The 25626-nt window shown below is 42.0% G+C and overlaps 3 protein-coding genes across 10 annotated transcripts; 2 read left to right on the top strand and 1 right to left on the bottom strand.

Moving 5' to 3' along the window:
* Positions 1–421: 421 nt before the first annotated feature.
* LOC115058346 (transcriptional repressor p66 alpha-like) lies at positions 422–16629 on the top strand. 5 transcript variants are annotated; one of them, XM_029525692.1, is made up of 11 exons: positions 422–558; positions 8453–8964; positions 10723–10852; positions 11139–11267; positions 11385–11462; positions 11546–11665; positions 11975–12169; positions 13038–13299; positions 13735–14159; positions 14261–14519; positions 14970–16627. In XM_029525692.1, the coding sequence occupies exons 2-11, from the start codon at positions 8456–8458 to the stop codon at positions 15107–15109; spliced, it is 2247 nt and encodes a 748-aa protein (XP_029381552.1). In that variant the 5' UTR covers positions 422–558; positions 8453–8455; the 3' UTR covers positions 15110–16627. The 5 variants fall into 5 exon arrangements, with proteins under 5 accessions (XP_029381552.1, XP_029381554.1, XP_029381550.1 ...); XM_029525694.1 differs by having other exon boundaries at positions 10720–10852; positions 11999–12169; XM_029525690.1 differs by having other exon boundaries at positions 10720–10852.
* Positions 16630–17151: 522 nt separating this feature from the next.
* ndufa13 (NADH:ubiquinone oxidoreductase subunit A13) lies at positions 17152–19611 on the top strand. Its single transcript, XM_029524362.1, has 5 exons — positions 17152–17283; positions 18269–18347; positions 18449–18520; positions 18626–18695; positions 19373–19611. The coding sequence occupies exons 1-5, from the start codon at positions 17190–17192 to the stop codon at positions 19490–19492; spliced, it is 435 nt and encodes a 144-aa protein (XP_029380222.1). The 5' UTR covers positions 17152–17189; the 3' UTR covers positions 19493–19611.
* A 2462-nt stretch (positions 19612–22073) lies between these two features.
* Positions 22074–25014, bottom strand: cirbpa (cold inducible RNA binding protein a). 4 transcript variants are annotated; one of them, XM_029524360.1, is made up of 7 exons: positions 24918–25014; positions 24126–24225; positions 23901–24007; positions 23703–23808; positions 23450–23597; positions 23299–23357; positions 22074–22742 (listed from the first exon to the last, which is right to left on the bottom strand). In XM_029524360.1, the coding sequence occupies exons 2-7, from the start codon at positions 24223–24225 to the stop codon at positions 22729–22731; spliced, it is 534 nt and encodes a 177-aa protein (XP_029380220.1). In that variant the 5' UTR covers positions 24918–25014; the 3' UTR covers positions 22074–22728. The 4 variants fall into 4 exon arrangements, with proteins under 4 accessions (XP_029380220.1, XP_029380217.1, XP_029380218.1 ...); XM_029524357.1 differs by having other exon boundaries at positions 23676–23808; positions 24918–25011; XM_029524358.1 differs by having other exon boundaries at positions 23450–23588; positions 23676–23808; positions 24918–25011.
* Positions 25015–25626: the final 612 nt, after the last annotated feature.

Below are 25626 nucleotides of genomic sequence, written 5' to 3'. Positions count from 1 at the left end.
GGTGTGACCAGACTCAATGCCCTCAGTGTGCTGGAAATAAAGTGTAATTAGAGTTGGAGTCTTGACCAAGTTTAGAGTGATGCTCTAAGTTAAGGAGGCAAATGTGATGCAAGTCACTGTTAAATGTGTGATGCTTTTCATTTTCTCTATGTCCTTATGGTAATGTGATGTGTGTGTGTGTGTGTGTGTGTGTGTGTGTGCGTGTGAGAGTGTGTGTGTGTGATAGAAGAACTGTCTGCAGTTGCTGGTACAGTCCCAGGTCAGTCCGAGGAGCCCGGGGCCCCTGGCATGGTCGCCCAGCTCGGGCCCTCCGTGGTCACTGGCTTACATGATGTGATCCTGTCGCCCTGGTATGCCGAGGTGCGCATGCCCACTAAGAGGACGCAGCGGCTCCATGTGTGTTGAGGCGCATTATTTGGCAACAGACGCGGCAGTGGGGAGGGCCGAAAAAAGAGGATATCCCCTGGATTTCAAAAAAGCAACGATTTATCGAGGTTAACTGCAGATTAAACACTCCTTGGTCGACCATCGGCGAAGAAGAGGCGACAAAGCGACCGAGTAAGTTGACTGAGGGGAAGCCGAAGTTTTTAGTAAGTGGATTGAGGGCAGCCTTTTATTCGGACTCGTCGAGAGGAGCCAGGTTTTCCTCCACCTATCTGTGACGATAAAGAAGCTGATGGGCTGTTGAAAAGTAACACTTCTCCGCAGAGCCAAAGGTTGAGCACCGGGGAGGAGAGGGGAGGGGGGCTCTCTCAGCCAAAATGTAATTTATTTTACGTTTTCTGACGCGTGCCAGCTCGTAAATACGATCCCCGGACCGGAGTCGGTAAATGAGGTAAGGATTATAGCGTGACAACGCCAGCGGCTCGGCGGCGGCGGCAGCAGCTCAGCCCTGCTCTGCTCGGTCCGTGGGCCGGTCGATCTCATCCATGAGTTCCGAGTGGAAGCTTTTTTCCTCCTCGGGGAGGGATGAGGAGGGAGGGAGGGGGGACAGCCAGGTAAACAGTCCCAGTGAGCCGCAGACAGCCTCACTTTTAGCGCAGTGGGATGAAAGTTTGTGTCCCCCTCCTCCGGAGCTGGTGGCTGTCCCGCATCGGGGTGCAGCCAGGTCACCGATTCGGGCTCGGTTCTGTGCGGAGCTGGGGGGGCTCCGGCTGGAGGACTTTTACTACTTGGGCTTGAAGTCCCTTTGAGCCGCCGGGCGGTCCGACACGACCCGCTTCATGTCCGAGCCGAAGTGGCTTCATGTTTTTGTTTTGTGCGAAGTAGCTAATGTTAGCCCGCTAACTAATAACACGCTCAGCTCCTCCGAGGCGGTGTCAATAAGAAAGAAGCCGGCCGCCGGCACACGTAGTGTGGGCTGGCTTTAGTTTTTAAAGGGCTGCCTGTGCTTTTGGACGGTGTACTGGTTGTGTTGTGACGGTAATGGTGGCCGCCGCTGCCCGCTTTAAGCCCCGTGGCACCAGAGTCGGTTCTGCTATCTGGTAGCTAATCTTCCTACTTCTCGCTGTGACAACCGTAGTCTTCCTCCTCTTAAAGCTGAACACACACACACACACACACACACACACACACACACACACAGCGCACACACAGCACACACACTCCCTCTCCGTCTCTTCCTCTGACCCAGACAGGCGCGTACACGCACGCACACACACACACATTTTGCAGCGCCTCGGGACAAAGCTGAAACTCAGGATCTCTGCCGTCAAACCAGTTTATACACACACATTTTTCCATCTTCTGTTTATCCGAGCATTTGAATTTAAAGGCTTTTATTACTGACTGATTAATATACAGGAAGCCGATGTTGCCCACGCAGCGTTGACAAAGCCACATGGATGCATTCCCTTTTTGCTGTTAACTTTACTGGATATTTTCCTTCAGCGTATTTAATACATTTGAGTGATGCATAAGTCTTGTGCAAAATGTTTGACCTGCTGTAAAAGTTCATATCAGCTGCTTTCCCTGTGGCGGTAATAATAATAAAAAAAAAATCCAGTTCCCAACTGTAGACTTTAATGTGATCATAATTTGAATAATAAGAACGAAGTGAAAAGAGTATAACTTAATATCTATAAGGTGCACAAAAGCTTTATTGGTGTGTCAAGCATGATTTTCATAGTTGCTTTTTGATAATTGGTTCACCCAGGAGGTCAGTCCTGGTTGCCCACATTGAGACAACTTCCTCAAATGTCTTCTTTTTATGGGATTAAAAGCAGGAAACTGCAAGACATCCACAAAGTAATTATATGTGTGAAGCTAAAACCTGTTCAATGCTTGTGCTTCGTAAATGAGTTAAATGTTTGTTGGGATCAGATTTTCCATTGATCAATCCATCAGATAATTGTTGCAAACATTTTTATCAAATGTGTTTAACAGTCTTATCGGTAATTGTTAGTTAATTACAACTGCAGCCAGACCAGTGTAGAACAGCACAGGCACTGAAGAGTCCATTGCTGGCTGTGGAGGGTACAGTGGGCAAGTGGCCTGCTTTTACGAAACTTTATTGCCTCTTTGTGGAGATCTAGAAAAAACACTCAGTTGTTCATGAGAACAAGGCCCTTGTAAAGTGTTATTTGCACGTTAACAAAGCAGAGCATGGCTGCTTTGTTTATGAACTGTCACAGTGAACACTATGCTGCTTGATTTCAGTGAAGGGGCTGTCCAACAATGGTTAAAATAAAGGAGAGAGGAGAATGCTGCGCGTTGACTATGGGATTGTTGAACCCCCCGTCACAACAGCAGTTCTATATCCACAGCATGATGCACTGGTTGTTCAGTCTATCCTAGTGGCTCCATTCACAATATTACAAATATAAGACTGAGTGAGTCAGAAGGTTGAGGCTTTTTTGTTTTCCAGAAAACAATGTTCCACTGATCACATACAAGACTGATCCAGAGTAGTTGTGTAATCAGTCACTGTTCTGGAAAGGGTCGTCTGCTGGCCACATTTTAAGCTGCTGCACATGATTGTTGGGGTCAAAGGGCAGCTGTTTGGCCAGTCCTCCATGACTTTATTAGATATACAGAGCAATTTCCTCTATAATTGCCTTTTTCTTTTCTTTTTTTTGGCCCGTTTTGTGTGAGCTGTTGAATAAAGCACTAACTTGTTAGGGTCCAAAGTGATTCAATTGAGCAAGTCATTCATCAACAAACATTAACTTTGGCTGTTAGCAGCACCAAAAATAAATTACTAAATCAAATTGTTTTTGTATTATTATGCAGCAGTGGTTTTGTTTCAAATTGGTGTTTCATGACTATCATTGTTATCATCTGTAATACAGAGGCTGCTAGATAATTGACAATAATATTTAGCTGTTACAGCAGTTTTCTTTGGTCATGTGCAACTACGTGGTTAATCCACTTTCTGAAACCTTGGACAATGTAGAAATATCTTCTCCCAGGGTAAAGGTGTGTCAGAGGGTTAAAAAAACAAACAAAAAAACTGAACTCATACTTTACGCATAGCCAGACATCCATGCTGGTTGAGACAGGGGCTGCAACTGTCTGTTATCTTTGTAATTCAGAATGGTATTGATGATTATTTCATTGAGTAATCAAATGATTTTGTTTGCTTTATTAAATAGCAATTGTACAGAAGGAAAAAAAAAGGCCAAAAAAGTCAATCAACGTGTTTATGTTCCATTGTGTTACCTTGTGTGTGCTCTGTGGACTTGAGTGCTTCTGGTTTAAGTGGTGCATCATTCAAGACCTGCTGTTATTTGGTTTGCAAGCTCCATTTTACCGTGGACACTGCACAGTGTTCTCAGTTTTTTTTGAAACTTGAAATGATCCCAGACCTTTGACATATTCTGTCTTTTCTTTCATTTCTTGGCTTTGCTCCATCTTATCTATGATCGGGCTGCTGAATTTGGAGGGGCTGTGCACCAGTGATAACCGTTTGTGTGAAGCACAGGTACAGAATGCTGTGTAATGCAAGTCAAATGAATTAAACTGAGCTTCGATTCAGGAACAGTAGCCTGGATCATTTTTGGAATCAAGTTATTTGAATTACTTGAATGATTGTTTCAGCCCTAGTTGAGCATGAGCATGCCAATTTGAAGGATGACTGAATGACTGATGGTCGACATGATCCATGAAAGAATGAATAAACACCTAGGGGCAGGAAAAGGAGGCACTCAGTAAAAACCCAGGCAGGTGTAGATTCCGACAAAGCCCTCATAGTGATAGGTATAGGGGTAAGTATTCTGCAGTGGTGAAAGTTAAGAGTCATGTGTACCTGCGCAGTGCACACTGATAACATCTAAGTGTTTATTCTAATGTAATTAATGTTAATGGGAGGATTGATTTTGACTAAACAAATACTACATCTAAAGTGTAGAAAGAGGTAGAACAGGTAGTATTGTTTAAACACAAACAGATATTTCCACTTCTTGTCAAGTTTCCCAGACAGCAATGAGGAGACACGAAATACTAAATCCATGTATTACTTTGATCGAGTTTCAGAAATCACGCATACATCACCTGTAGTGTTAAATAACACATTACATGTGTTATATGGACAACAGTTGGTTCAAAAGTTTTATATGTATAAAAGACACGCATCAACTCAATTATCATGGTAATCGTATGAAGATGGGGACTTTGATCATCTAGCCTCAGTAATAAACACACAATGTCAAAAGGTCGGCAAGATAACTGGGAAAATGATCACATAGATTTTTGTAATACATATCAGTTTTGATGTTTTCGCAGAAGATACCCTGCAAAACAGTATCTCAGTGTCACACTTGCTTACCAGTCGACCCACTGATGGCTGACTGGTATGAGGTGAAGACGTGTGTTTTGTAAAACAGTTGCAGTGTAACATACAGTGTTGCCACAGAAAGTTTCTCTTTGAAACCAAAGTCTTCCTGGTAGCTTGCCACTCAGTTTTCCTTTTGTAAAGTTTCTCCTTTTATATCTCAATGCTACCAAATTTCTGTTGAATTTATTTATTTATTTATTTATTTATTTTTTAAGTAACGAAAAGTAACGAGTATTGCCATCAAAGACCATATAACTTGTTTTCTTTGTCAACATGATTCAGTTTAAGTGCGTTGACATGGTGGAGAGAAGTGCAGATGTAAAGCTATTGCTGTGATGAAGATGCGTTGGAAGAGTGAGAGCCAGCAAACACCAGCTGTCCAGTAAACTTAGGGACAAAGCACCATGACTACTACTGCCACGCACCAAATAATGAACTCTTCACTATGCAGTTAAATGCTGTTTGAGGATTTCCATCTTATTTGAATATTTATCTGGATAATATTCTTTTGGCGATAATGCCATCTGGATAATATTGTTTTGGAGATTATGCTGAAAATTGAACCATGATCATAATCACACAGGCCTAATGGTGAAAAATTGGATCATACTGAAAGTGACAGTACTTATGCCTGTATCTTGGTCTGTGTGTTAGTCAACAGATATTTAAGTGTCCCTATCAAGTGTCAAAATGTTTGTTACGTTGTCACAAAGTCACATTTTAGGTTCCCGTTGAAGCTTTGCCTTAGTTGCGTGGTGGGGTGTAAACTGCCATGGAGATGAAATGTGAGACCTGTCAGCCATTCAAATCATCTGTTACAAAGACGGGTCAGTGTCTGAGTGAGGTTGGTTGGTGTTTGCTGATGTTCCTTGTGTTCTACTTATTACACCAACATCGTTAGCCGCCATTTCCAACAGATTTGATAATGACGCTGCCAACCTGTCCCTCCCCAGCGGGACACAAATATGCACGCACCCATACACACAGTATAATGGCCGTCACTGTTGAAGGCCAGTGCCTGCTCCAGCACCTGAAGGGTTAAAACTAGCTTCAGCTTCTCTCTCAGTCACACACACACACACACACACACACACACACACACTAGCCAACTGGTTTAAACCGGTTCTCAGGAAAAGTGCTTTGTGTGTCCCCGTGAATCCTGGGAAGGGTCATGTCATGTGTGTCTCCGAGTGATGTCAGAGTATTAAAAAAAGAAAAAAAAACTTAGTCAGCTCTGCTATCAGACGATGGCTCTGTGTGCTGTGGGACTCTGTATGTGTGTGGCATAGGTATATCAGGGATACACTGATTGTGCTTAATGTTCGCCGCCATAACAGTCCTGAAGAACAGGAAGGGGAGGGAGTATGAGTGTGTATGGTGTGTGTCACTGAAAAGTAGCTCAGGTTGTAAGTGTTAATTGTAACCCGCCCCCCCTTGCAAAAACATAGCTTCCTGGAGAGCGTCACTGGGCAGACCGAGGGCCTCAGCAGAATTGTCAGCACTGGGCCTGGACTCTGTAACACTGTAACATGTATGTATGAGTATGAAAGAAGACATAACTGCTGCATCCACTCTCTGTGGCTGTGGGACTGCACACCCCATCCCTAATTGTCATTTTCTACTTTCTGTTTAAGATTCTGTGAACTTTGACCACATGCCATGTCTTAAACCACGCCATGTGAGTCAACGCCTTTACACATTTGATATTGATGTGCGTCATTTCAGTGAGTGTATTTACATACATTAGTGTGTCCTAGTTGTGAGTCTCATCCTGGGTTTAAAAGTTTACCTTTTAATTTGGAAGGCGAGGGCATGGATATTGATATTCCCATAGACATTATCACAACTGATTGTTATGAGTTTTTTATCCTTCCATATGTGAACTAAACCTATGTTTTCTGTACTAACAACTAACATTTGTCCAAGAAATTGATTTGTCTGTATGTAGCATACCCTTTGCTCGATTCACTAACTCTGTCTGACAACAAGTGAAGGAAAACAAGAGGGGAAATATAATGAATACTCTCCATAACTGAGTCCAGCTCCTACTGTATTTCAGCATGTTGATCATATGTAATGTTTCTGGTTGTTTTGATTTAGCGTTAGGACGCATCAACTGACGATGCACAAAGCAGAGCAAAGGAGGGCCCCTACTGTTGATGCTTTTTGAGACCAAGAAATGATAAAAAAAAATGATATCCGCAACAGAAAAAAGTGGTGGAGTATGACATTTAAACATACTCGTTGTATTCAACATATCTTATCAGCAGCCATGTTTGAGGGAGGGCACAAAAAGTGGCAGAAGTAGCTGTATAAAGAGAGCTTTAGAGTTCAAATCCTGCTTTCTTCCTCAGTCCCACACACCTGTTCAAATGTGTGTTTATCAGATCGTTGGTTTTGGAAAGTTACAGAAAATTTTCAGACACACGGTTTCCAATTTTGCCATCAAGGGGCGTGTTGCCTATTAAACCTAAACGGTTCATGATGTGGAAAAAGCATCAGAGGAGTCCACAGGACGGGGTAATAGTCACAACCTTAAACGTAAACATGTACTGAGTTGTTGTGCCTGTTTCCTGGCGTCTCCCCTCTCATTTCAGATGTAACACTGAGGATTCAGAGCTGCCACTGCAGGGGCAATGTGTGCACATCTGTGAGTGCTCAGATTCACTCTGTACCGCTCATCTGTCTGACAGAACGAGCTGCTGTGTATCTGTATCCAGCATGTCGGCATCTGGTGGGATTGGATTTGTTGTACAGGAAATATCAGAGTGTAATGAATCTGAAACTCCATCAGTACCAGACGTCTAGGAATAGGACGAGTATACATAAGCTAGAGTCTTTGAAATAAATGAAAAACGTTTCACTTGCTCACATAAATGATACTTGTCACCTGTTGTGAATATTTGACGGGAAATCATGCAGCTTTCATATCTCCTTTAATTTTGGTTTCATTGCAAAGTTGTCTCATTCTTCCATATTGCACTGCAACCTTTTTTATTGTTAACCATCTTTCATAAGACCTTGATGTTACAGTTGGGCAAACTGCTAATTTTATTTGTGCAAACATTACATACGTGCTTTCCCCCTTCTTATGGTTTTTGGTGTACACTGACATTTGGATAATTGGGTGTTTTGCTACTTGGGTCAAAATTTTGGTCATGTGACCTTACAGACTCAGCATGTTTAGTCTGGATGCCATGTCACTGCATGTAGGTTGTAGCTGATTCAAGGTCAGTTTGTCTACATAAGTTTAAAAGGACAGGCCATTGAGTCAAATTTATTTGCATGCAAATATTCATTGTCTACACACTAGAACCTCCTTGGTTTTCTGAGTGCCAGATAAAATGAAAAGACCTTCGGGATCATAAAGTCCACATTGCAACTCCCATGCACTGTTTCACATGAAAGGAATCCAGATTCCAATGCATTTTAATCCATTTACAGGTTTTACATGTGCAGTTCCTTAGAAACACAATGCATCATTCAAGTTTTATCATGAACATTTTGATTATCTGTTGTTTGGGATAATTGCTTGCTGATAAAATGTAACGTGATTATTTTGTTGATATGCGGAAAGACTTTAATCACTGAATTTCTGTAACTTCTGGCTTTTGACCTGTAACAATTTTTTTGTTTCTTCAAACTGGCTAACACAATTTATTCTTCTTATGTGTGCAGGGGATGTCTGAGGAGGCTGTCCGCCAGACACGCAGCCAGAAGAGGGCGCTGGAGAGGGAGGCTACCCCCCAGTCTCTAGAGCCCTCTAATGCTGAAAATGAAAACAAAAGGCCCAAATTGGACCCATCGAAGCCCACAGAAGAGGCACAGACCAAACCAAAACCTGACCCTGTAGTGGCACAAGATGGTCAGAGTCGGATTAGCACCGGATCAGAGAACAAGAAGGAGCAAGAGCAGAGTCGGTTGCCATTATCTTTAATGTTACCTTTGGCCTCTCAGCCAGCAAAGGATGATTGTGAGCTGACGGTTGAATCCAGCTCAGACAATCGGACTGATTGCAATGATATAGCCACCAAGGTGAGGACGGAGCAGGCCATAGACACAAGGAGCCGGGCCCGGCTGCCGGAGCCAAAGGTGTCCAGTGGCATGCTGGCTGCAGGGGAGGTGAAGGCCACCATTAAACTAGAAGTTCAGACAGCAGAGCAGCCTGTGGACATGAGCACTTCCAGAGGGTGAGGACCAGCTCAGAGTCAACTCTGTTGAAGTTCCTGCCAAAAAAGTAATAGTGTCAATGTGCAGGAAATCATTGTTTACCAAGAAGATATCCGATTTCTCCACAAGCTTCTTGTTCAAATGTGTTCGCCCAAACAGCCCCTTCAATGGTAACTTACAGGGGGATAAATAAATCTAACTAAAAATGTTTAAATTACTTTCATGGGCCCGATGTTCTTTAAACTGACTGTAAGAGAGAGTGTGGTAGGGGGGTGATGTTTAACTTTCTCCTTCAGTCTACCTCCATTTTCCCCCCACTCACCACCTGAACCCTAAAAACTCCCCTCACACAAAATGAAGCCGTGTGTCACAAACCGGTTCCAGCCGGTTGTTGCCATGGTTTCCACCGTGGAAGGAACAGTGAGGGGAGGGGGATGGTGGTGGTGGTGGTGGGGGGGAAGTGAGTGTGTCACGTGATGATGACTTTGAGGTCATGTGACTTCTTTGGAAGAGTAGTGATTAATCCACAGGAAGTGATGATGGCGCTAAGCCCTGAGGAGAGACTAATGCGCACACACACACACACACACACACACACACAGAGCGGTTAGGAGGGACAGGCCTCACATTGTCAGGCGTTGACTTTAACGACTTCTTAGGCCTCGTATAAATGCATAATTTGTCTAATCACAAGACCGTCCTTGTTTTTTATGGTAGCATTACTCATGTTCCTCAGTTTGTTCATTAGTCAAAGAATTTAGGTCATCTGCTCTCAGATAGAGGCCTGCAGTCGATCTAGCCGCTTTGCAGTACATGTCAGGAGGAGTCAAGTGTGAACTCAGTTTAATCGTGCAGTTTTTATCATCAGAATTGATGGCTGATCCTCTGACATTTCCTTTCCTTCGCATTTGTATGTATTTTGACCTACACGCCTCAGCTGTGTATTATATCCTCCCAGAATATCCTGTTTCAACAGTTTGTGCTTTCAAGCGGCCTTTTCATTGTGACTTAAAAGACCTTTACTGGAGCTTTAAGGCCCACCATGCCGCTCCTTACTGTTTAGGACTGCTGTGGTATTGTTGGATGAGAATCAACATAAAGGGAAGCTTTGTGAAGAGATGTCTGGACTTGCTAGATTTCAGAGGAACGAAACAACCCGTGGTCATAAATTATGGTTGTGGTTGAAGAACAGACTTTGGTGAATGCCGACATTACTGATGGATTTGAATATTAGAGCCAGCTGAGGTGTTCCTTGTTCCTGCTTCAAACACCCTTAAAACGTGCTTAACTTTCTCAACCCACTGGATTGGTCAGTGCCAGCTCATACCGTGCAGCTAAACACAAACAGCTTTATTTTAAAGTCTAGTGGAGATCAAAAGTTTTTCCAAAAATATGAAATATGTCTTGGTTTTGGGGAGAAGTGTATTAAGTGTAAAATGATGTTTAGGGAAGTTAAAATATCTTCATTTGATGGACAGGTGCAGCCACGAGACTGGATTTGAATAATTTGTGTCATGTATTATAAAGAACTGGAACAAGCTGATATGCAATAGAAAATTGTGTGGAATAACATTAATAGCCTTAAATCTACTTAAGGTGAAATAAAGGTGGAAGACTGAATGCTAAGGAATTAAAATGGTTTAAATCACTCTTTTCTTGAAGCAGAAAAGAGCACATTTTCTTTCATACCCTGGAAATTAACTAGCATAATTATTTTATTGTAACATAAAATACTGAGATGTAAATTTGTCTCTCACTGTTTCCCTCATGTCCAGCAGTATAAAAAGGGAGAAGCGCCCTCCATCCCCTGAAGATGATGATGTGATCATCTTGTCAGATAATGACTCCCCAAGTCCACCCATGAACGGTCTGAGCCACTTTAAAGAGCTGGACACGGACCTGCTTATGGTGAGATCAGCAAGTACAAAACCACAAGTCATGCACTTCATATTGTTGTCCTTCGGGGATGGCTCCTCAAGTTTAAATGGAAATTGCAATCAAAATTTCTGCTTTTGTAGAATTATACCTGTTGGCATATTCCAAGATTTTAGTCATACTAGTTATAAGTTATCAGGTTATCAGTGGGCGCAAGGGCCAGATATGAATCTGACATGTGACCTTTCAGTACCTGGAAAGGAATTTTGTCCTTTGTAAAGTGTGTGATGTAAATGATGTTGTGATCTGTTGGGTGTAGAAGAGCAGCCCAGCAGAGAGGGAGCGCATCATTAAGCAGCTTAAGGAGGAGCTGAGACTGGAAGAGGCCAAGTTGGTGCTGCTGAAGAAGCTCCGACAGAGCCAGATCCAGAGGGACACTCTCCAGAAGGTAAACAACTGCAGCACAGGATCATGTAAAGAGTCATATAGCTCCACAACAACTGTAGTATGTGTGCATGTATAGATATAAATCTGATTTTTTTTTTTTTTTTTTTTTTTTTCTCAGCCATCAGGTATGTCGGGCTCCTCTGCTCCACCTCCTTTAATTCGGGGAACAATTGCAAGCAATAAGGGCTCTCAACAGGTCAGTGCTCGAGCATGTGCATATTGGGTTGAAGCCCCTCATGCTGTAGTTTACTTTTTCTTATGGTGATTTCTTCTGTGCAGATTTTGACAGGCAGGAGTTCAGGAACAGTCATCCCTCCCCCACTGGTGAGAGGAGGGCAGCAGGTATCATCCAAACATGGCTCTCAGATCATCATGCCACCTCTGGTCAGAGGTGCACAGGTGAGTCAGGGGGAAATGTTGCGACTATAATTAGCACGCTGAGATATTAAAAAGCCATATTTTATATTTGGATGTCACCTTTGTCTGGGCAATGATAGCCTGAGGTATTCAATCTTCCAGCTCTTCATCACTCTCCAAGAAAAACTGCCTGGAAATAATTACCCTTAAAATTAGTACTTATGATATCTCTACACCTCTCTCTCTTTATGTGTGCCCTTTGCTTTGGTGCTTTGGATGTCCCTTCCCTGTCGTCCTCCTTTTCCGTGATGTGCCTGCCCCCCGTGTCGTCCCTCTCATTGTCCTGTTTAGCCCATCTCTGTATCTCCACAGCAGATCCAGGCTCTCCGCCAGCAGCAGCAGCAGCAGTTGGCTGCCTCTGGAAGCTCAGGCTCAGGGCCCCCTCCTCTTCTGCTGGGCCCCAGGACCTCGGCCTCAACAGCCCAGGGCCCAAGAGGCATTGTTCAGCCAGGCCTCCTCAGAGTCGGCAGTAGCGTTAACATGCTGGTCAGTACCACAGCTGTTAAATGTAGTAAGTGAATATGGACATGTGTTTTACTGTGGACACAAGTTCCCATCGAGTCTGCTTCTTGTTACCCCATTTGATGTAAGTCCAGAGTTTGACAGCAGAAGATTGTTTTTTGCATGGATCTGTTTAAGATCTATGCTTCGTGTTAAGTCTGACTTTATGGTGATAGCTGGAGTTCATCCCACTATTCAATTCACTGAATTAATTAACTTCAGGCTGTTTTCTCAGAGGGTTTCTGTCTTTGGTCAGTTTTAAAAGATACTAGAATTGTCAAATGTGTATCTTCAATTACTCGACCAAAAATGTTACACACCACACCATCGTAAGTTTATTCTCATCGTTAGTTTTGTTTTAGCGAGTAGTCTATTAAAGAGTCATGGAAACTGTAACCTGACAATAACTATTGGTCTGTCTCCGAAAAAATTGACAATATACCAATGTTTTATTTATTTATTTATTTATTTTATTGCATTTTGAATGAGTACATGTCTTTTAATGGGCTAAACTATACCAAAGTTCACAAAATAACAATGAGACAAAACCATTGTTGGCCCCAATATAATCTCAAATATTTTACTTCCTATCTAAGTTCAGACTCTGCCACTGCCACTTCAGACTCATGGTGGTTGGTGCATTTACCAATAGCCCCATTTTTTGAATAAAACTATTTTAGTCATATAGTAACCTTTAACCTTTTTACATTATGGTTGTGTGTAGCCATAACAACTGGATTTATTTCGCTCCATGGTGCTGTGCTTGGATCATTAAACACCTTCTGACTACTGAAACAGTGGACTGGATGTTCAGACCTGTCTTGTTTGTTCCTGTCTTTGCATGTTTTCAAAGGCTTCGCCATCCAGTTTGAAGGGCTCCTCCTCAGGAAGCAGTGGCGTGTCTGTGGTTAACATAAATGACTCTCCAGCCAGTCGCCAAGCTGCCGCTAAACTAGCTCTGCGAAAGCAACTGGAGAAGACCCTTCTGGAGATCCCCCCACCAAAGCCCCCTGCTCCAGAGTTCAACTTCCTGCCCTCAGCTGCAAATAACGAGTTCATCTACCTGGTGGGTCTGGAAGAAGTTGTCCAGAATCTGTTGGATACCATCCACAGAGGTGGGTTGGATTTCTGTCTTTTGTTGTGTACGTATATTTTTTGAAGGAAAATGATCAGCCAGTTAATCAGCAAAAAACCTTTCTCAAGTCTCAGATTCTAAATTGTCAGGATTCATTCAGAAATCACTGCCTGAACGACAATTTTGTCGCATGACCTTGGGCTTTAATAAAATTTTATATCAAATACCTGTTTGATTAATTGAGAAAATTAGCACCAGAGTCCTCTATCATTAAAAGTAATTATTTTCCCCACCTTTTCACTCAAGTGTTACTTAATTGCCCTACCTGCTTCTATGGAATTTGCATATTTTTTATGCTTTCAGGAAATCTTGACTGTCGTCTAGAATTTAAATGTCTGCCATCTTTCCATGTCCTTATTTGATGGCGAATAAACGGCAAGAACCTTTGTCTGTTTTTGTCTCTCACTTCATTCAGGCAAGACAGGTGTAGCACTGTCCAAGACCATTATCAGAGACCCTTTCATCTGCACTCAGTGCAACACTGACTTTACCTGCCGCTGGAGGCAAGACAAAACTAAAGGTGGGGCAGTTCTTTGTGAAGACTGCATGTCATCCAACCAGAAAAAGGCTCTTAAAGCTGAACATACCAGTCGGCTGAAAGCTGCATTTGTCAAAGCACTGCAGCAAGAGCAGGAAATAGAGCAGCGGATCATTCAGCAGACGTCCTCACCAGTCTCCCATGGTAGCTCTTCATCCTCGTCATCTATCACTTCATCGATGAAGGCCGAGCAGCTGGTGTCTCAGCAGCTAAAACAGGCTCAGGTCAGAGCGTCCTCCCTCCAGCACCACCACCAGGCCAGTCGAGGAGGCAACATCATGCACCACCACTCCATCAAGCAGGTTGGAATAATAATGAAATAATAGTTTAAAAGTAGCACTTGTGTCATCCATGAGAGTGTAAGTCTAAACCCCCTCTGTGTGTGTCTCTAAACTGCAACCAGAGCTCCCAGGGCCAGCTGTCCCACGGTGTCTCCTCAGTGGGAGTGAGGGGTGTCCCCCATTCCTTCTCCTCCTCCTCCCAGCTGCAAAGTGCAGTGGCGGCCGCAGCTTTGGTCAGCCGGCCAGGTAAGCATGCCCATGTTTCTCACCGCTCTGTCCAGAGTTCAAAGGTGAGCAGCAGTGGAATCGGCGGCGGCAGGAATATCAGCGGAGGTAGTGCCTCATCCACTGCATGGAAGAAGCAGAGCAACAGCAATACAGGTAGACTCACATCAATAACCAGCCCAACTCTGGCACCTGACATCTACTCTCTTTCAAATTCCTGTCTGGTCCAAAAGCAATCCTTACACATCCTAAATTCAAAAATTTCTAGCGTTAAAGGAAGCAAAAAATGCAATAAATCTACTGAAAAATAACATACAGCAAAGAAACAGGCAGGAGGAAATGTTTTCGGACAAGGCAATCCCACTCTCCAGCTCCCCATCTGCAATGATCTTCATCTTCCTATCATCTCTCCGTTTGGTGGATTGCTTTTTCCTGGGTTTCGCTAATGTACCTTAGATTAGAACTGACATGTTCCCTTTTGTCTGTCTGTGTTGTGGGGTGGCTTACACAAAATCATACAACTTTTCTTCTCCAACTAAAAGTAGTTAATGGACAGCATGGGGATTGCTCCACTCCCTGACTTCCTGCTCTGTTGCATGTTCACAGGAGTGACCATGGCCTACGTGAACCCGAGCCTGACAGGCCACAAGACACCAGCCACTGTGGACGCTCGTCAGAGGGAGTACCTGCTGGACATGATCCCATCTCGTTCATCAATCTCGCAGACTGCAAACACGTGGAAATAACTTAAACTCCTTCCTTTCACTAGTTTCTGTCAATGTTCCTCAGCTACAATATTAAGGTCAACAGCACCCCCTGGAGGACTGTTAAGGAAATACAATCTCTCAAAGTGGGAAAAGTTCCTTCCTTACCTATCTAAGATTGTTGTTTTAGTTTTCTTATTTTCTGTTGTTTAATTTGAGCTTCCCTCTTATTTGGTAACTGTAAAGAAACCATTATGATTTTATTGTGGAAGATAAAAAATAAATACTTGAAGGGCTGCCCCCTGGGTACTTTTGTCCTCCAGACTGGGTTTACAAATAATGGTGCGATAAGAGGATATGTCAACAGTGAGTACTTGAATGAGTACTCTGTTCTGGGCTTGTGAGCCTTTTCTGCCATGATGTGGGTCGAACTGACCCAACCTTTTGACACTTGAATGGTTAAAGTCATACCCATGTGTTCACATTGAAGTTACATTTATCATAAGCAAAAACAAAACATCGGAGTTGTAAAATTTTCAGTACATCACCCTGTAGTTAAAGGTTTGAATTTTAAATATTTTGTATTTACAGTAAGTTATTTTAGTTTCCTTTTTTTTTTGGGGGGGGGGGGGCTGATGTTAAAAATCACTCAGTATATTGTGGTTTCCACAAATGAAGAGTTTATTCTAGCTTTGCATTTTTTCCCTGTTTAACAGCATGCCTACCCTTCCCCCTTCTGTTCATTTTGCACCTTAGCTGAAAAAGCATGGTGTTATTAAGTCATCTGTAATTACCATCTGTAATTTGCTTATTTTATATTAATGTCAACATTGTAAGATTATTTTGAGTGTTAATGTCATCGCTGAGATAATGCAAACTCTGAAGGAGCTGAATCTGCCACACTGGAGCCAGTGATCTCGCCTCCAATTTACACAATCATAATTCATGCAATATCTGGCGTATACATAGTCCTGAATCAGTTATTAAAGGGAACATCTCCCGGCCACCAAGACCCTGGAATACCATTTCTATGTTGTACCTGTCACTATGTTGCATAATTTCTAGTTTCCTGATTTTAATTGCATTGTACAAACTTACCTTAAAATTTATTTGTTTTACCTTTTTCCTAGCTCCTAAAGAAATAATAAAAAATATACATTTTAAATGCTCAATTTCATTCATGTTTTCATAACAAATCACTAACATTATACATGGACACAATTCACTGAATTGACATCATAGCTGGATTGTTGAATTCAGTGTATAGATCTTTCAGGGATCTCGTCAGGTCGGTGTAGTAAAAAGGGGGGAGAAATGCCTCCATAACCTTACAAGCAGCCACGCTCTTAAAACAGAAAAATGAATTCACAACATCAATACAGTAGAAAATGTACCATTTGGTGGAATGTACCGTAAAATACATTTTTACAATGTAAATCTGTGGTTTCACATTCTATTATTTTATTCCTCAGTTTTTTGTCAGTACTTCAAAAGCAAATGTTGTAATTGACTATTACGTCACTCCTTTACTTAGTCACTTTGTGGATTAAGAGTTTTGTGTATAACAGACATAATCATTCCAATAAATATGCTGCAGTAACATTGTTTTTACTGTGCACTAGTATGTACGAACTCCATTGACCATCCCATTAACATGAATGGACGTGTCTTTATTAACAGTACAAAACAGAATTATTTTTGCTGAATGGCTCCTTTTACGTCTTGGATGGAGTTGTTTTTTTTTCTTCTAATAGAGTATTTCAAAGAAAGTGGCGTTGATGCTTCTCTAGTTAAGTGTTGATTTTTAATCTTCTACTGTTTAGATCACGAATCGCTGAGGTGATCAGTAACACAATACATTTTACTTTGTGTACTTTTTAATACAGTTTAAATTGAACTGACACAGTCATTTGATAATCAGATTCGATGAAACAAAATTTCCGAGTTTGTTTCCTAATTCTGCAGAGAGATTTCACGTTTTTTGTTTATCTTTATCTACTATCAACAGAAACTGCCGCCGGTGCATAGCGCAGCTGGGCAGTTGGAGGACTGGAGCTTTTCACAGGCGAAGAAGACGCGTGTCTGTGACGTCAGCAGCGTGTTTGTGTGAAGCCGGAGGAAGATGGCGGGGTCCAAGGTGAAGCAGGACATGCCTCCTCCGGGAGGATATGCTGCATTTGATTACAAAAGAAATCTACCGAAACGAGGACTTTCGGGTACACGCACCACTCATTCATCGCACTCATTTCACTACAAAGACACGTTGTCTTACAAACTGCCGAGACTGCGGTGCATTAGGTGGTAAGAGAGCAGCAGCTAATGCTAACAGGAGAGAAACAGGAGGTGATCTGCTGAAATAGGTTATAGACGTTTTTGGTGGCGATCGGACGGGTTCCTGTCTCTTTTCAGCACAATCAGTAAAATTATACTGTCTGCAACTTAGTAGAAGTGTCTAAAATGGGGTTCAGGGGTGACTAATAAAGATGGCAGCGGTGTTAGCCGCTAGCTAACCAGCTAACACCGGTAACCTGATTGATTGGAGGTACAGTTAAGCTGATTGGTTACATTTGTTATCAGTACAAATTTGTGTAATGCAGCTTTTCAAAAAATAAAAAAAAAATAAATAGTTAAGCGTTCAGTCTGGAGCTGGTGTTTCACTTCGATCTGTGGTACTAGTACCACAACAAACCAAACGAGGATCACAGTCCCTGTAGTCATTTCCAACATCTTATCTTCATGAATCACAGAAATAATCGATCAGCGCCTTTTAAACTGTATCACAACACAGTTTAACTGTGTGATTGTATCTGAAGTCACTAATCTAGTCGTAATATGGGTCTAATGATTCCTAAGATATTTATTTGGCAGGTGCTTTTATTCGGAACAACTGAAGAGTGATGGGACTCAGTAAAGCCTCAGTGCAGCAGAAAGCCTTGGTAGACGTATAACGTAATATATATATTGAATATGTGCAGCAGATCATATAAGAGTGCAAAGAAAATGCATAGTAAGACATTTACTCTGCTCTCATGTTGGCAGCCATGACTACAAATGAAACACAGCAAGAGCTGTAGCAATTAGATGTCATGCATGACACTCAAATTGAAAATAATATCACTACGAAATATAAACACAAACCAAGTCCTCTGTGGTATAATATAAAACCACTCTGTTATGACAAATGAATTGTTTGATCAACAGGATATAGCATGTTTGGCATTGGCATCGGCATCATGGTTTTTGGTTACTGGAGACTATTTAAGTGGAATAGAGAGAGGAGGTAGGAAAAATGTTTTATGCTGCTTTTTTTTTTCTGCTCACCATAAAATTGACAAATCTGACAAGCCAGAACTGGTGGTGATGTGTGTTTGTATGTTGCAGGCGCCTGCAGATTGAGGAGATGGAGGCCAGAATAGCTATGATGCCACTGCTGCAGGCAGAGCACGATCGAAGGTGACAATTCAAAAAGAACTCACAAAACACACATTTAATGTTGTAATCTGTTGGAAATATGCAGTTTAGGTATTTATGTAAAAGATGGATATCCCCTCTGGCCAGGACCTTACGAATGCTGAGGGAAAATTTGGAAGAGGAGGCGGTCATCATGAAGGACGTTCCAGGATGGAAGGTAAAGACAAATGATCACTCTTTTCTGTGAGCCTGTTTTTTTTTTTTTTTTTAATCTGAAAGCAGAACGGAAATGACATTCCTTTTAAATTTAACCAAATCCATTTCAGTTATTTGTCAGCTGTACAGTGACACTATGAACATGTGAAATGTTCAGGTGGAGCAAAACATTTTACACCAAAGGTGATCTGTCATCTTATATGGTTTTAAGTACAGCATTTATAGTTAAATTAAGGTTATTTGAGATTCTACAATTTACCAACTTAGCTCTGGATGTATTTTTGTCTAAGTTGATTGCAGAGGTACTCAGACACACACACAGACCTAATATTTAAAGTTTTTTTTTTCTTTTTTTACTACCATGCATTTAACACTTGACAATGATAAAGCATGAGAAATTCATTTTAATTACTAAGATACAGATAATGAAAGGAAATTCAGTGATTTAAAAAAACAAAACAATGTAAAACATAAAATACAGAAATTCAGAAAACTTTGAAGTAGTGGCTAAAATCTGTATTACTCAGTGAATACATTTTAGAAATAAAATGTATTTAGACAAGCCTAATACACTGGAAGTGCCTGACAGTTTGAGTTGTCCATTACTAATCTAGTGTCACTGGCTCCAGATGCAGAACAAATACCTCAGTAATAATATGGACTGTCTCACACATGCAGGTTGGTGAGAGCGTCTTCAACACAGACCGCTGGGTCGCCCCGCTGTCAGAGGAGCTGTTCAACCTGCGGCCCCGTGAGGAGCTTTTGCACAAGCGCTTCGGTTTCTTGTGGTATGTGTGAGTGCCACAGCGTGAACAGCGTCTTGATCTCCACCACCCTCAGTATCACGTGGACCTGAACACTCACCCAATTCAGCTTGTAAATTTTCAATATTAAACTAAATCTTTTTCTGTACCTCATCCTGTCTTCCTGTCATTATCTGAGGTTTATGGCATGTCTGGTGGTGGAAAACATGTTTATAGTCCAGCATCATAGCTGTAGAGAAACAAACTCTTATCTCCATAATCTCAACTTTTGTCTGAAACATATCTTGTGGTAAAAATTAACACTGCAGAAAGTACCCAGACTTCAACAATTAAGTAACCAACTCAGCTGGATAAATACCCCCTTTTAAAAGCAATATTCTGCCAACATGCCAATGTATTCTGAGGAGACTGAAGGAAATTTAATTACAGTTGGACCATCAGTGTGAAACTGAATATTTCTTGTTGGAATAATTGAATTCTGATCCAATTAAGTCTCAGTATCTCTGTATTTAAAGCCCAGGAATGTAGCTCAGTGGTCAAGCACCATGCCCTGCATTGCCTGTGCTGGTCCCATCAGGGACAGACAAATGGAAGGGTTGTGACAAGAAGGACACCTGGTCTAAAACCTGTAGCCAAATCAACCATGGAAGTCAGAGCTGATGGGGGATTTAAAAATAAATAAATCTCCCACTTGGTCTTCATCATTAGCCTCTCTAACCAACAAAAGGATCAGCAGTATAATCCCAAGTATCAGATTTAAAATGTTATAACACGAGTTAATCCCCTTCAGATTTATTTTTAAAACAATAGAAAAACTAACAAGTGATTAACTGTCTTGTACCTTCAAAGAGTCATTAAAGCCACTTAGTCTGAAAAGAGATGATAGTCTTAGTCAACATTCAATAATGTCCATTCCCTCAAACATACTGTTCTATTCTGCCACCATCCTTCATATCAATAATTTTGAATAGCAGCCATAACATTTGAAAGATGCATCTCTGGCAGGCCAACAATTGAACATCAAGTTGGCAGGGTCCTCCTGTGTTGCTACTTTCTACAGCTGCCCGCTGGACCTGAAACAAAGGAAAGTTGTATATTTTGTCGGGACATTTTCACTGCATCAACCCAGAACATACATTAATAAATGATCTTACCTGATTACTGCCTCTGCATCACCAGTCACTGCCATGAAAAACTGCACAGCTTCAGCTATGAGGAGATCCCATGGAGTCGTCAGCCTGTTCATTCTAAAGAAAGAGAGCAACATGAATTAAGCCTGGCAACTAATGTACGAGATACACCATAAAACAGTGCATGCAACACTATTCATGAGTCTGAAACTCACCACTTATTCATATGTAAGGGTACAAAGAAAAACAACTGAGTACAGTCTAGACACCTTACACATCGAATAGGACTGCTGTGAGACATTACTGGAGCAAATTTGTGGACTAATGCAGTGAACAGAAGTGGACTGAGCACATTACTACCCATGATTTAAGAGGCCATTGCTTTTTTTGGTGGACTGAGGAGGTGGAGCACTACAATCCAGAGGAGCTTCATAGCAAGTTTTTCCTCAATGCAAATTTCTTTTAAGAATCAGAATCGAGGAAGAGGCCATGGCATGTTTGTAGGCGGCATCTGAAGCAGAGGACTAAACACAGCGACTAACTTGGTATTCATGGAAACAATGAGAACTGAGTTTGAAGGATGTGAGCAAAGCAAAAGGAGATTTTTACCTCACGTGCATTGGCCTACTTTCTCCACATATGACCTAGGCAAGAGAGCAGCTTTCATCTCTGATGAGCACTTGTTGGTAGGCGCAACACTTCACTCTCCAAGGACTTGTAGGATTTTGAAGTAGCTGACCTCTTGAACGTAATGAAGCATTAACATGACCAGACACCAGCTGATAGTTTCCCAGCACTTCCACGCCACTATAGGTGCCAATTATTCAAACCCCACTAGAGGTATGATTACGGTAATGTCTGTCAACACATCGCTACATATGATTCTGAAAAATGTACAGGATTCACTGGGTCAACACCCATCTTTTTGGATTTAGGAACCAGGCAGACATTGACGTTAGAGAAAAAAAAAAAATTAAAAATAAAAAAAAATTGGTGCTTTACTTTGGCTACAGCTCGAGACTTGGCTAACTTCAACTGAACTGCCAATTGATAGTTGCCCTCCAGAGACAGCCATGTGCAGGATCAATATTTTGAGCAGTTGACTTAGTTTGCTCACAGCATTACAGTAACTCATGAGTCTACAACTAAGCTCAACTTCCCCCATGCGATATTTTTGAAAGGCAAAAGAATCGAGATTATTTTCCACAGTCTGTTTAATAGGCTCCATGAAGCCAAACTGACAAAGAAAAAAAAATGTTGATCATACAAAGAACATAAAGTACAAAACTGTTCCCGGTTGAGATATTACTTTGGGGAAACGAAGTTACATATTCGATCACTTAAACAAGATTAGTCCATTTTACAGCACATTTAAAATGCAGATGTTGAGCAGAGCACAGAAGATACCTTGGACAGACTGTAGCATGCTGCAATTTGCAACTTCATGAACAGCCGGCCACTTCGGATGTGTAGTTCACCAGTCTGAAAGGAATTCACTCTTTTGGGAAATTGAACATACAGGAGCCTCAGCTAAACTAAGTTTTGTTTTTTTTTTTCTTTAATAGTAAAAAGGAATTTAGCATAAAATCCCCCAAAAGTCTTTTCTAGAGAAAATGGATCTCTTTCCTCACTCAGTTGAAAACCTGACAGGAGGTAGGCGAAGTCACAGAGACTAAGAGGGGAAATAAGAAAAAACAAAAACCAGACAAGCCCCACCGGATATTTCATTATTAAAAAAAAAAATAAATCAAAAACTGAGGAATCAAAAGAGGAAACACTTTAACGTGCTAGACAAGAGTCTACTGCGATGGTAGTGGCTGTTCAACGAAAAGCCAAGTGGAGAGTCACTGTTTGCGTCCCCAAATGGGGAAATGTGGAACTAACCAGATTACAGGTGCCTTTTCGTCAAACGGTTTTTTGGAGGAGTAAAGATGCCCAATTGAGCAATGTAGTCTTGAACGATAATTTGTAACATGGTTTAAGGAATGACCAAAACTCATGACTACATTTTTAAAGATGCTTGAGCTACTACAACAGAACTACAAAACTAAAGGTCAGCAATAACACGTGGACATTTTTCTTGAGGAGCGCATCTTTGAAATACAGCCAGCCAAGTGATGATCTTGAATCAGGGAGATGTTTACTCGTGTGTAGCTGAGGATAAGAAGCGGGCACATAGGTAAAGACACTGAAAGTTCCAACACTGGAGTTTCACAACATTCCCTTAAACCCACCAGACAGTCCAAAAACCCTCCCTCATTTTTTGCCTCATGGGCTCCATCAACTGAGATACGAGCAGTTTTAGAATAGCAAATGCTGAATGTTACCTAAAGTGCTTCAAATCGTTTGCCAGCCTCTTTATCAGAGTGGGGCGCGGGCTAGCAAAGAATTGCCAACGGCATACAGAGAGGCATCAACGTGGGCACAGGTACAAAAACTGAGGGGCATACATGATCAGCTTGCATATGTTGGGGCTGTGAAGTTGTCTAAAATCCATCTTTTGACATGATCTACAGCTGTATGGTGCACAATTCTCAGCCTACCATCACTGACTAATTTATTGTGGATGTGACTGTAAGTGACTGAAGTGTAAATTGTGGGTTTAATTGTGTCTAAAGGCAAGTCCACTTTGTGTTAAAATGCCATGTTGGAAAATTACAGCCCCAACATAGGTTTACAGACAATACAGGTGCACATCAATCGTGCTTACCATAGCTGTCGTATCCATCGCGGTAGGATCCAGAGCGGTCACCATATCCACCCTGACCCCTGGAAATGAATTCAACATGTCAATATGCAGAAACACATTAAGGGAAGCCATGTCAATGTGGTCAGGGCTGTTTTGTCAAAGATTCACTTACCTATTTTCCCTGTAGCCACCTGAGGAGTATCCACCACTCCTGTATCCTCCACCACCACCAAAGCTCCTCTCTCCACCGCCAAAGCTTCTGTCCCCATAACTCCTGTCCCCGTATCCCCTGTCGCCGTTGTATCCGCCGCCTCCAAAGTCAATAGAAGGAGAAAGACAAAACCAAGATAAATATTAAGGACCTATCACAAACACAACAAGCCGCAATCGGCCCTCACCTCTCGAGTAACCGCGTCCACCCCTACCCCGTGAGCCGCTGAATCTGCCTCCTCTTGGGCCTGAACTGAAGCCTCCTCTGGAGCGACCGCCCTTTCCTGCTTCATCCACACGGATAGCCCGACCATCAAGAGTCTACAACACAAAGGGCAATTAATTAAAAAACTAATTAAAAACTACTTCAATAAAAAAATTTAATTAACACATACACTAGTGTCATAACTTACCTTCCCGTTCATGGCGTCCAATGCATCTTTAGCATCTTCTGCATTATCATATTTCACAAAGCCGAAACCACGAGATCTTCCCGTCTCTTTGTCTCTGATCACATCGACTAAGGGTTAAAAAAAAAAAAGAAGAAAAAGAAAAATAAGTAAAAGCCACGTAATCTTAAAAGATTGCGCAAGTATTCTCATGTAGATAAATGATTTATAGGGATAATTAGACTTTACCTTTTTCGATGGTTCCGTATTTGCCGAAGGCCGCAGCCAGAGACTCCTCGTTGGTCTCGAAGCTCAGTCCTCCGATGAACAATTTGCCTTCGTCCGACATCTTCAGTGAAGGAAAAAAAAAACAAAAAAAAAGTATGAAAAATAATAAACGTGAACCAGTAGAGCTGCACGCACACGCACCGTGAAAAGTAGGTCACCGGCCCGCTTCCACGAGTAACAACCATTTCCCGCGAAATTGTGCCATAGCCCATTTCAACTGCCTAACAATGTGTTAAATAAACATTTCAACAAATCTGAGTTGATTTGCTTGAATCACCAACAGTGGTTTATGAATAAACGTCGAGCGAGGCCTCGGGCCCGTAAACGTGGTCCGGGTTGTTAGCGGTTTAGCCACCTAGCTTTTTCCTTCGGCGCCATTTTGTTGCACTGAGCTGCTGCTCCCCACTTTTGTTTCACCGACCGAGTGAGGAACACGCGTTAGCTGCCCAATTTCATGCGTTATGCAACTGTTCTGACTTCAGAAAAAAAAGCTCAGTGTGCACTGGCTAGTTATTCACTACAAGCAGAACCGCAAAGCTTTTGGCGCGGTCTGGTGTTTTTTTTTTTTTTTCCGTTGGTTTAAACCGCTAAAAATAAAATTCTGAGCTCATTTGCATTTTACTGTCGCGTTTCACCATCAAATTAAAAGGCGACATCCGCACGTCATATACATAGATGCATGCGTTAAATGTATAATTTGTACCAAAAACATAATGTGAAACACGGTACCCTTGTGTTAAAGCCAGCCTTTACCTTGGGGTGAGTTGTGACGGAGCTGACGAAGAGCTGAGCCGCAGGTCGAATGAGGGAGAACAGACGGAGCTCCGCTTTTCACAGCGCGACGTGCAGGCGTCTTCTTCTGCCGCCGCCTGGCCACTGCACCGCCTCCCGTCACGGCCCCACAGCGCCACCTGCCGCACCGGATGGCAGAGTTAAAGCGTCACCTTTCTCCCCCTCTGAAAATATCATCTGTCGTTCTGAGGGTACAAATAATAAATATAATAATAATCTCAAGTTACAGCAGAGCCAGCAGGACGGCAAAATAGTGATTAGTGGCCCATAACACACAGACAGGCAGACAGATGAACAACCTCTCACCTCACACTCAATTAGAGTCAATTTAGAGTCAAAAGTTAACCCGAACATGATGTCTTTGGACAGTGGGAGGAATCCAGAGTACCTGGAGGATAACATACATTCAAAGGAAGCAGTGACAAACATTGTTTCTTGACCTTTGTGGCTACCGACCGTTTAAAATCAGACGTGCCAAATAATGTCTAGTTTTGTGATTAATCATCTCAGAACTTATCAGATTGTTGAATTACAATCACGAGAAGCTAACTGATACTGTAAAAATAGTGATCATAGACATTTGACAACTGTCCTCCCCAAATGAAACTGTATCAGAAACAGCAGGTTTTTCAGCTTTTTCCTTTATTCTTTACAAATGTTCTCATTCTTT

Source organism: Echeneis naucrates, chromosome 17 (assembly GCF_900963305.1).
Source record: "Echeneis naucrates chromosome 17, fEcheNa1.1, whole genome shotgun sequence".
Taxonomy (NCBI): Eukaryota; Metazoa; Chordata; class Actinopteri; order Carangiformes; family Echeneidae; genus Echeneis; species Echeneis naucrates.
Note: the sequence above shows the minus strand (reverse complement) of the source record. Positions and strands in the feature narration are given on the sequence as shown.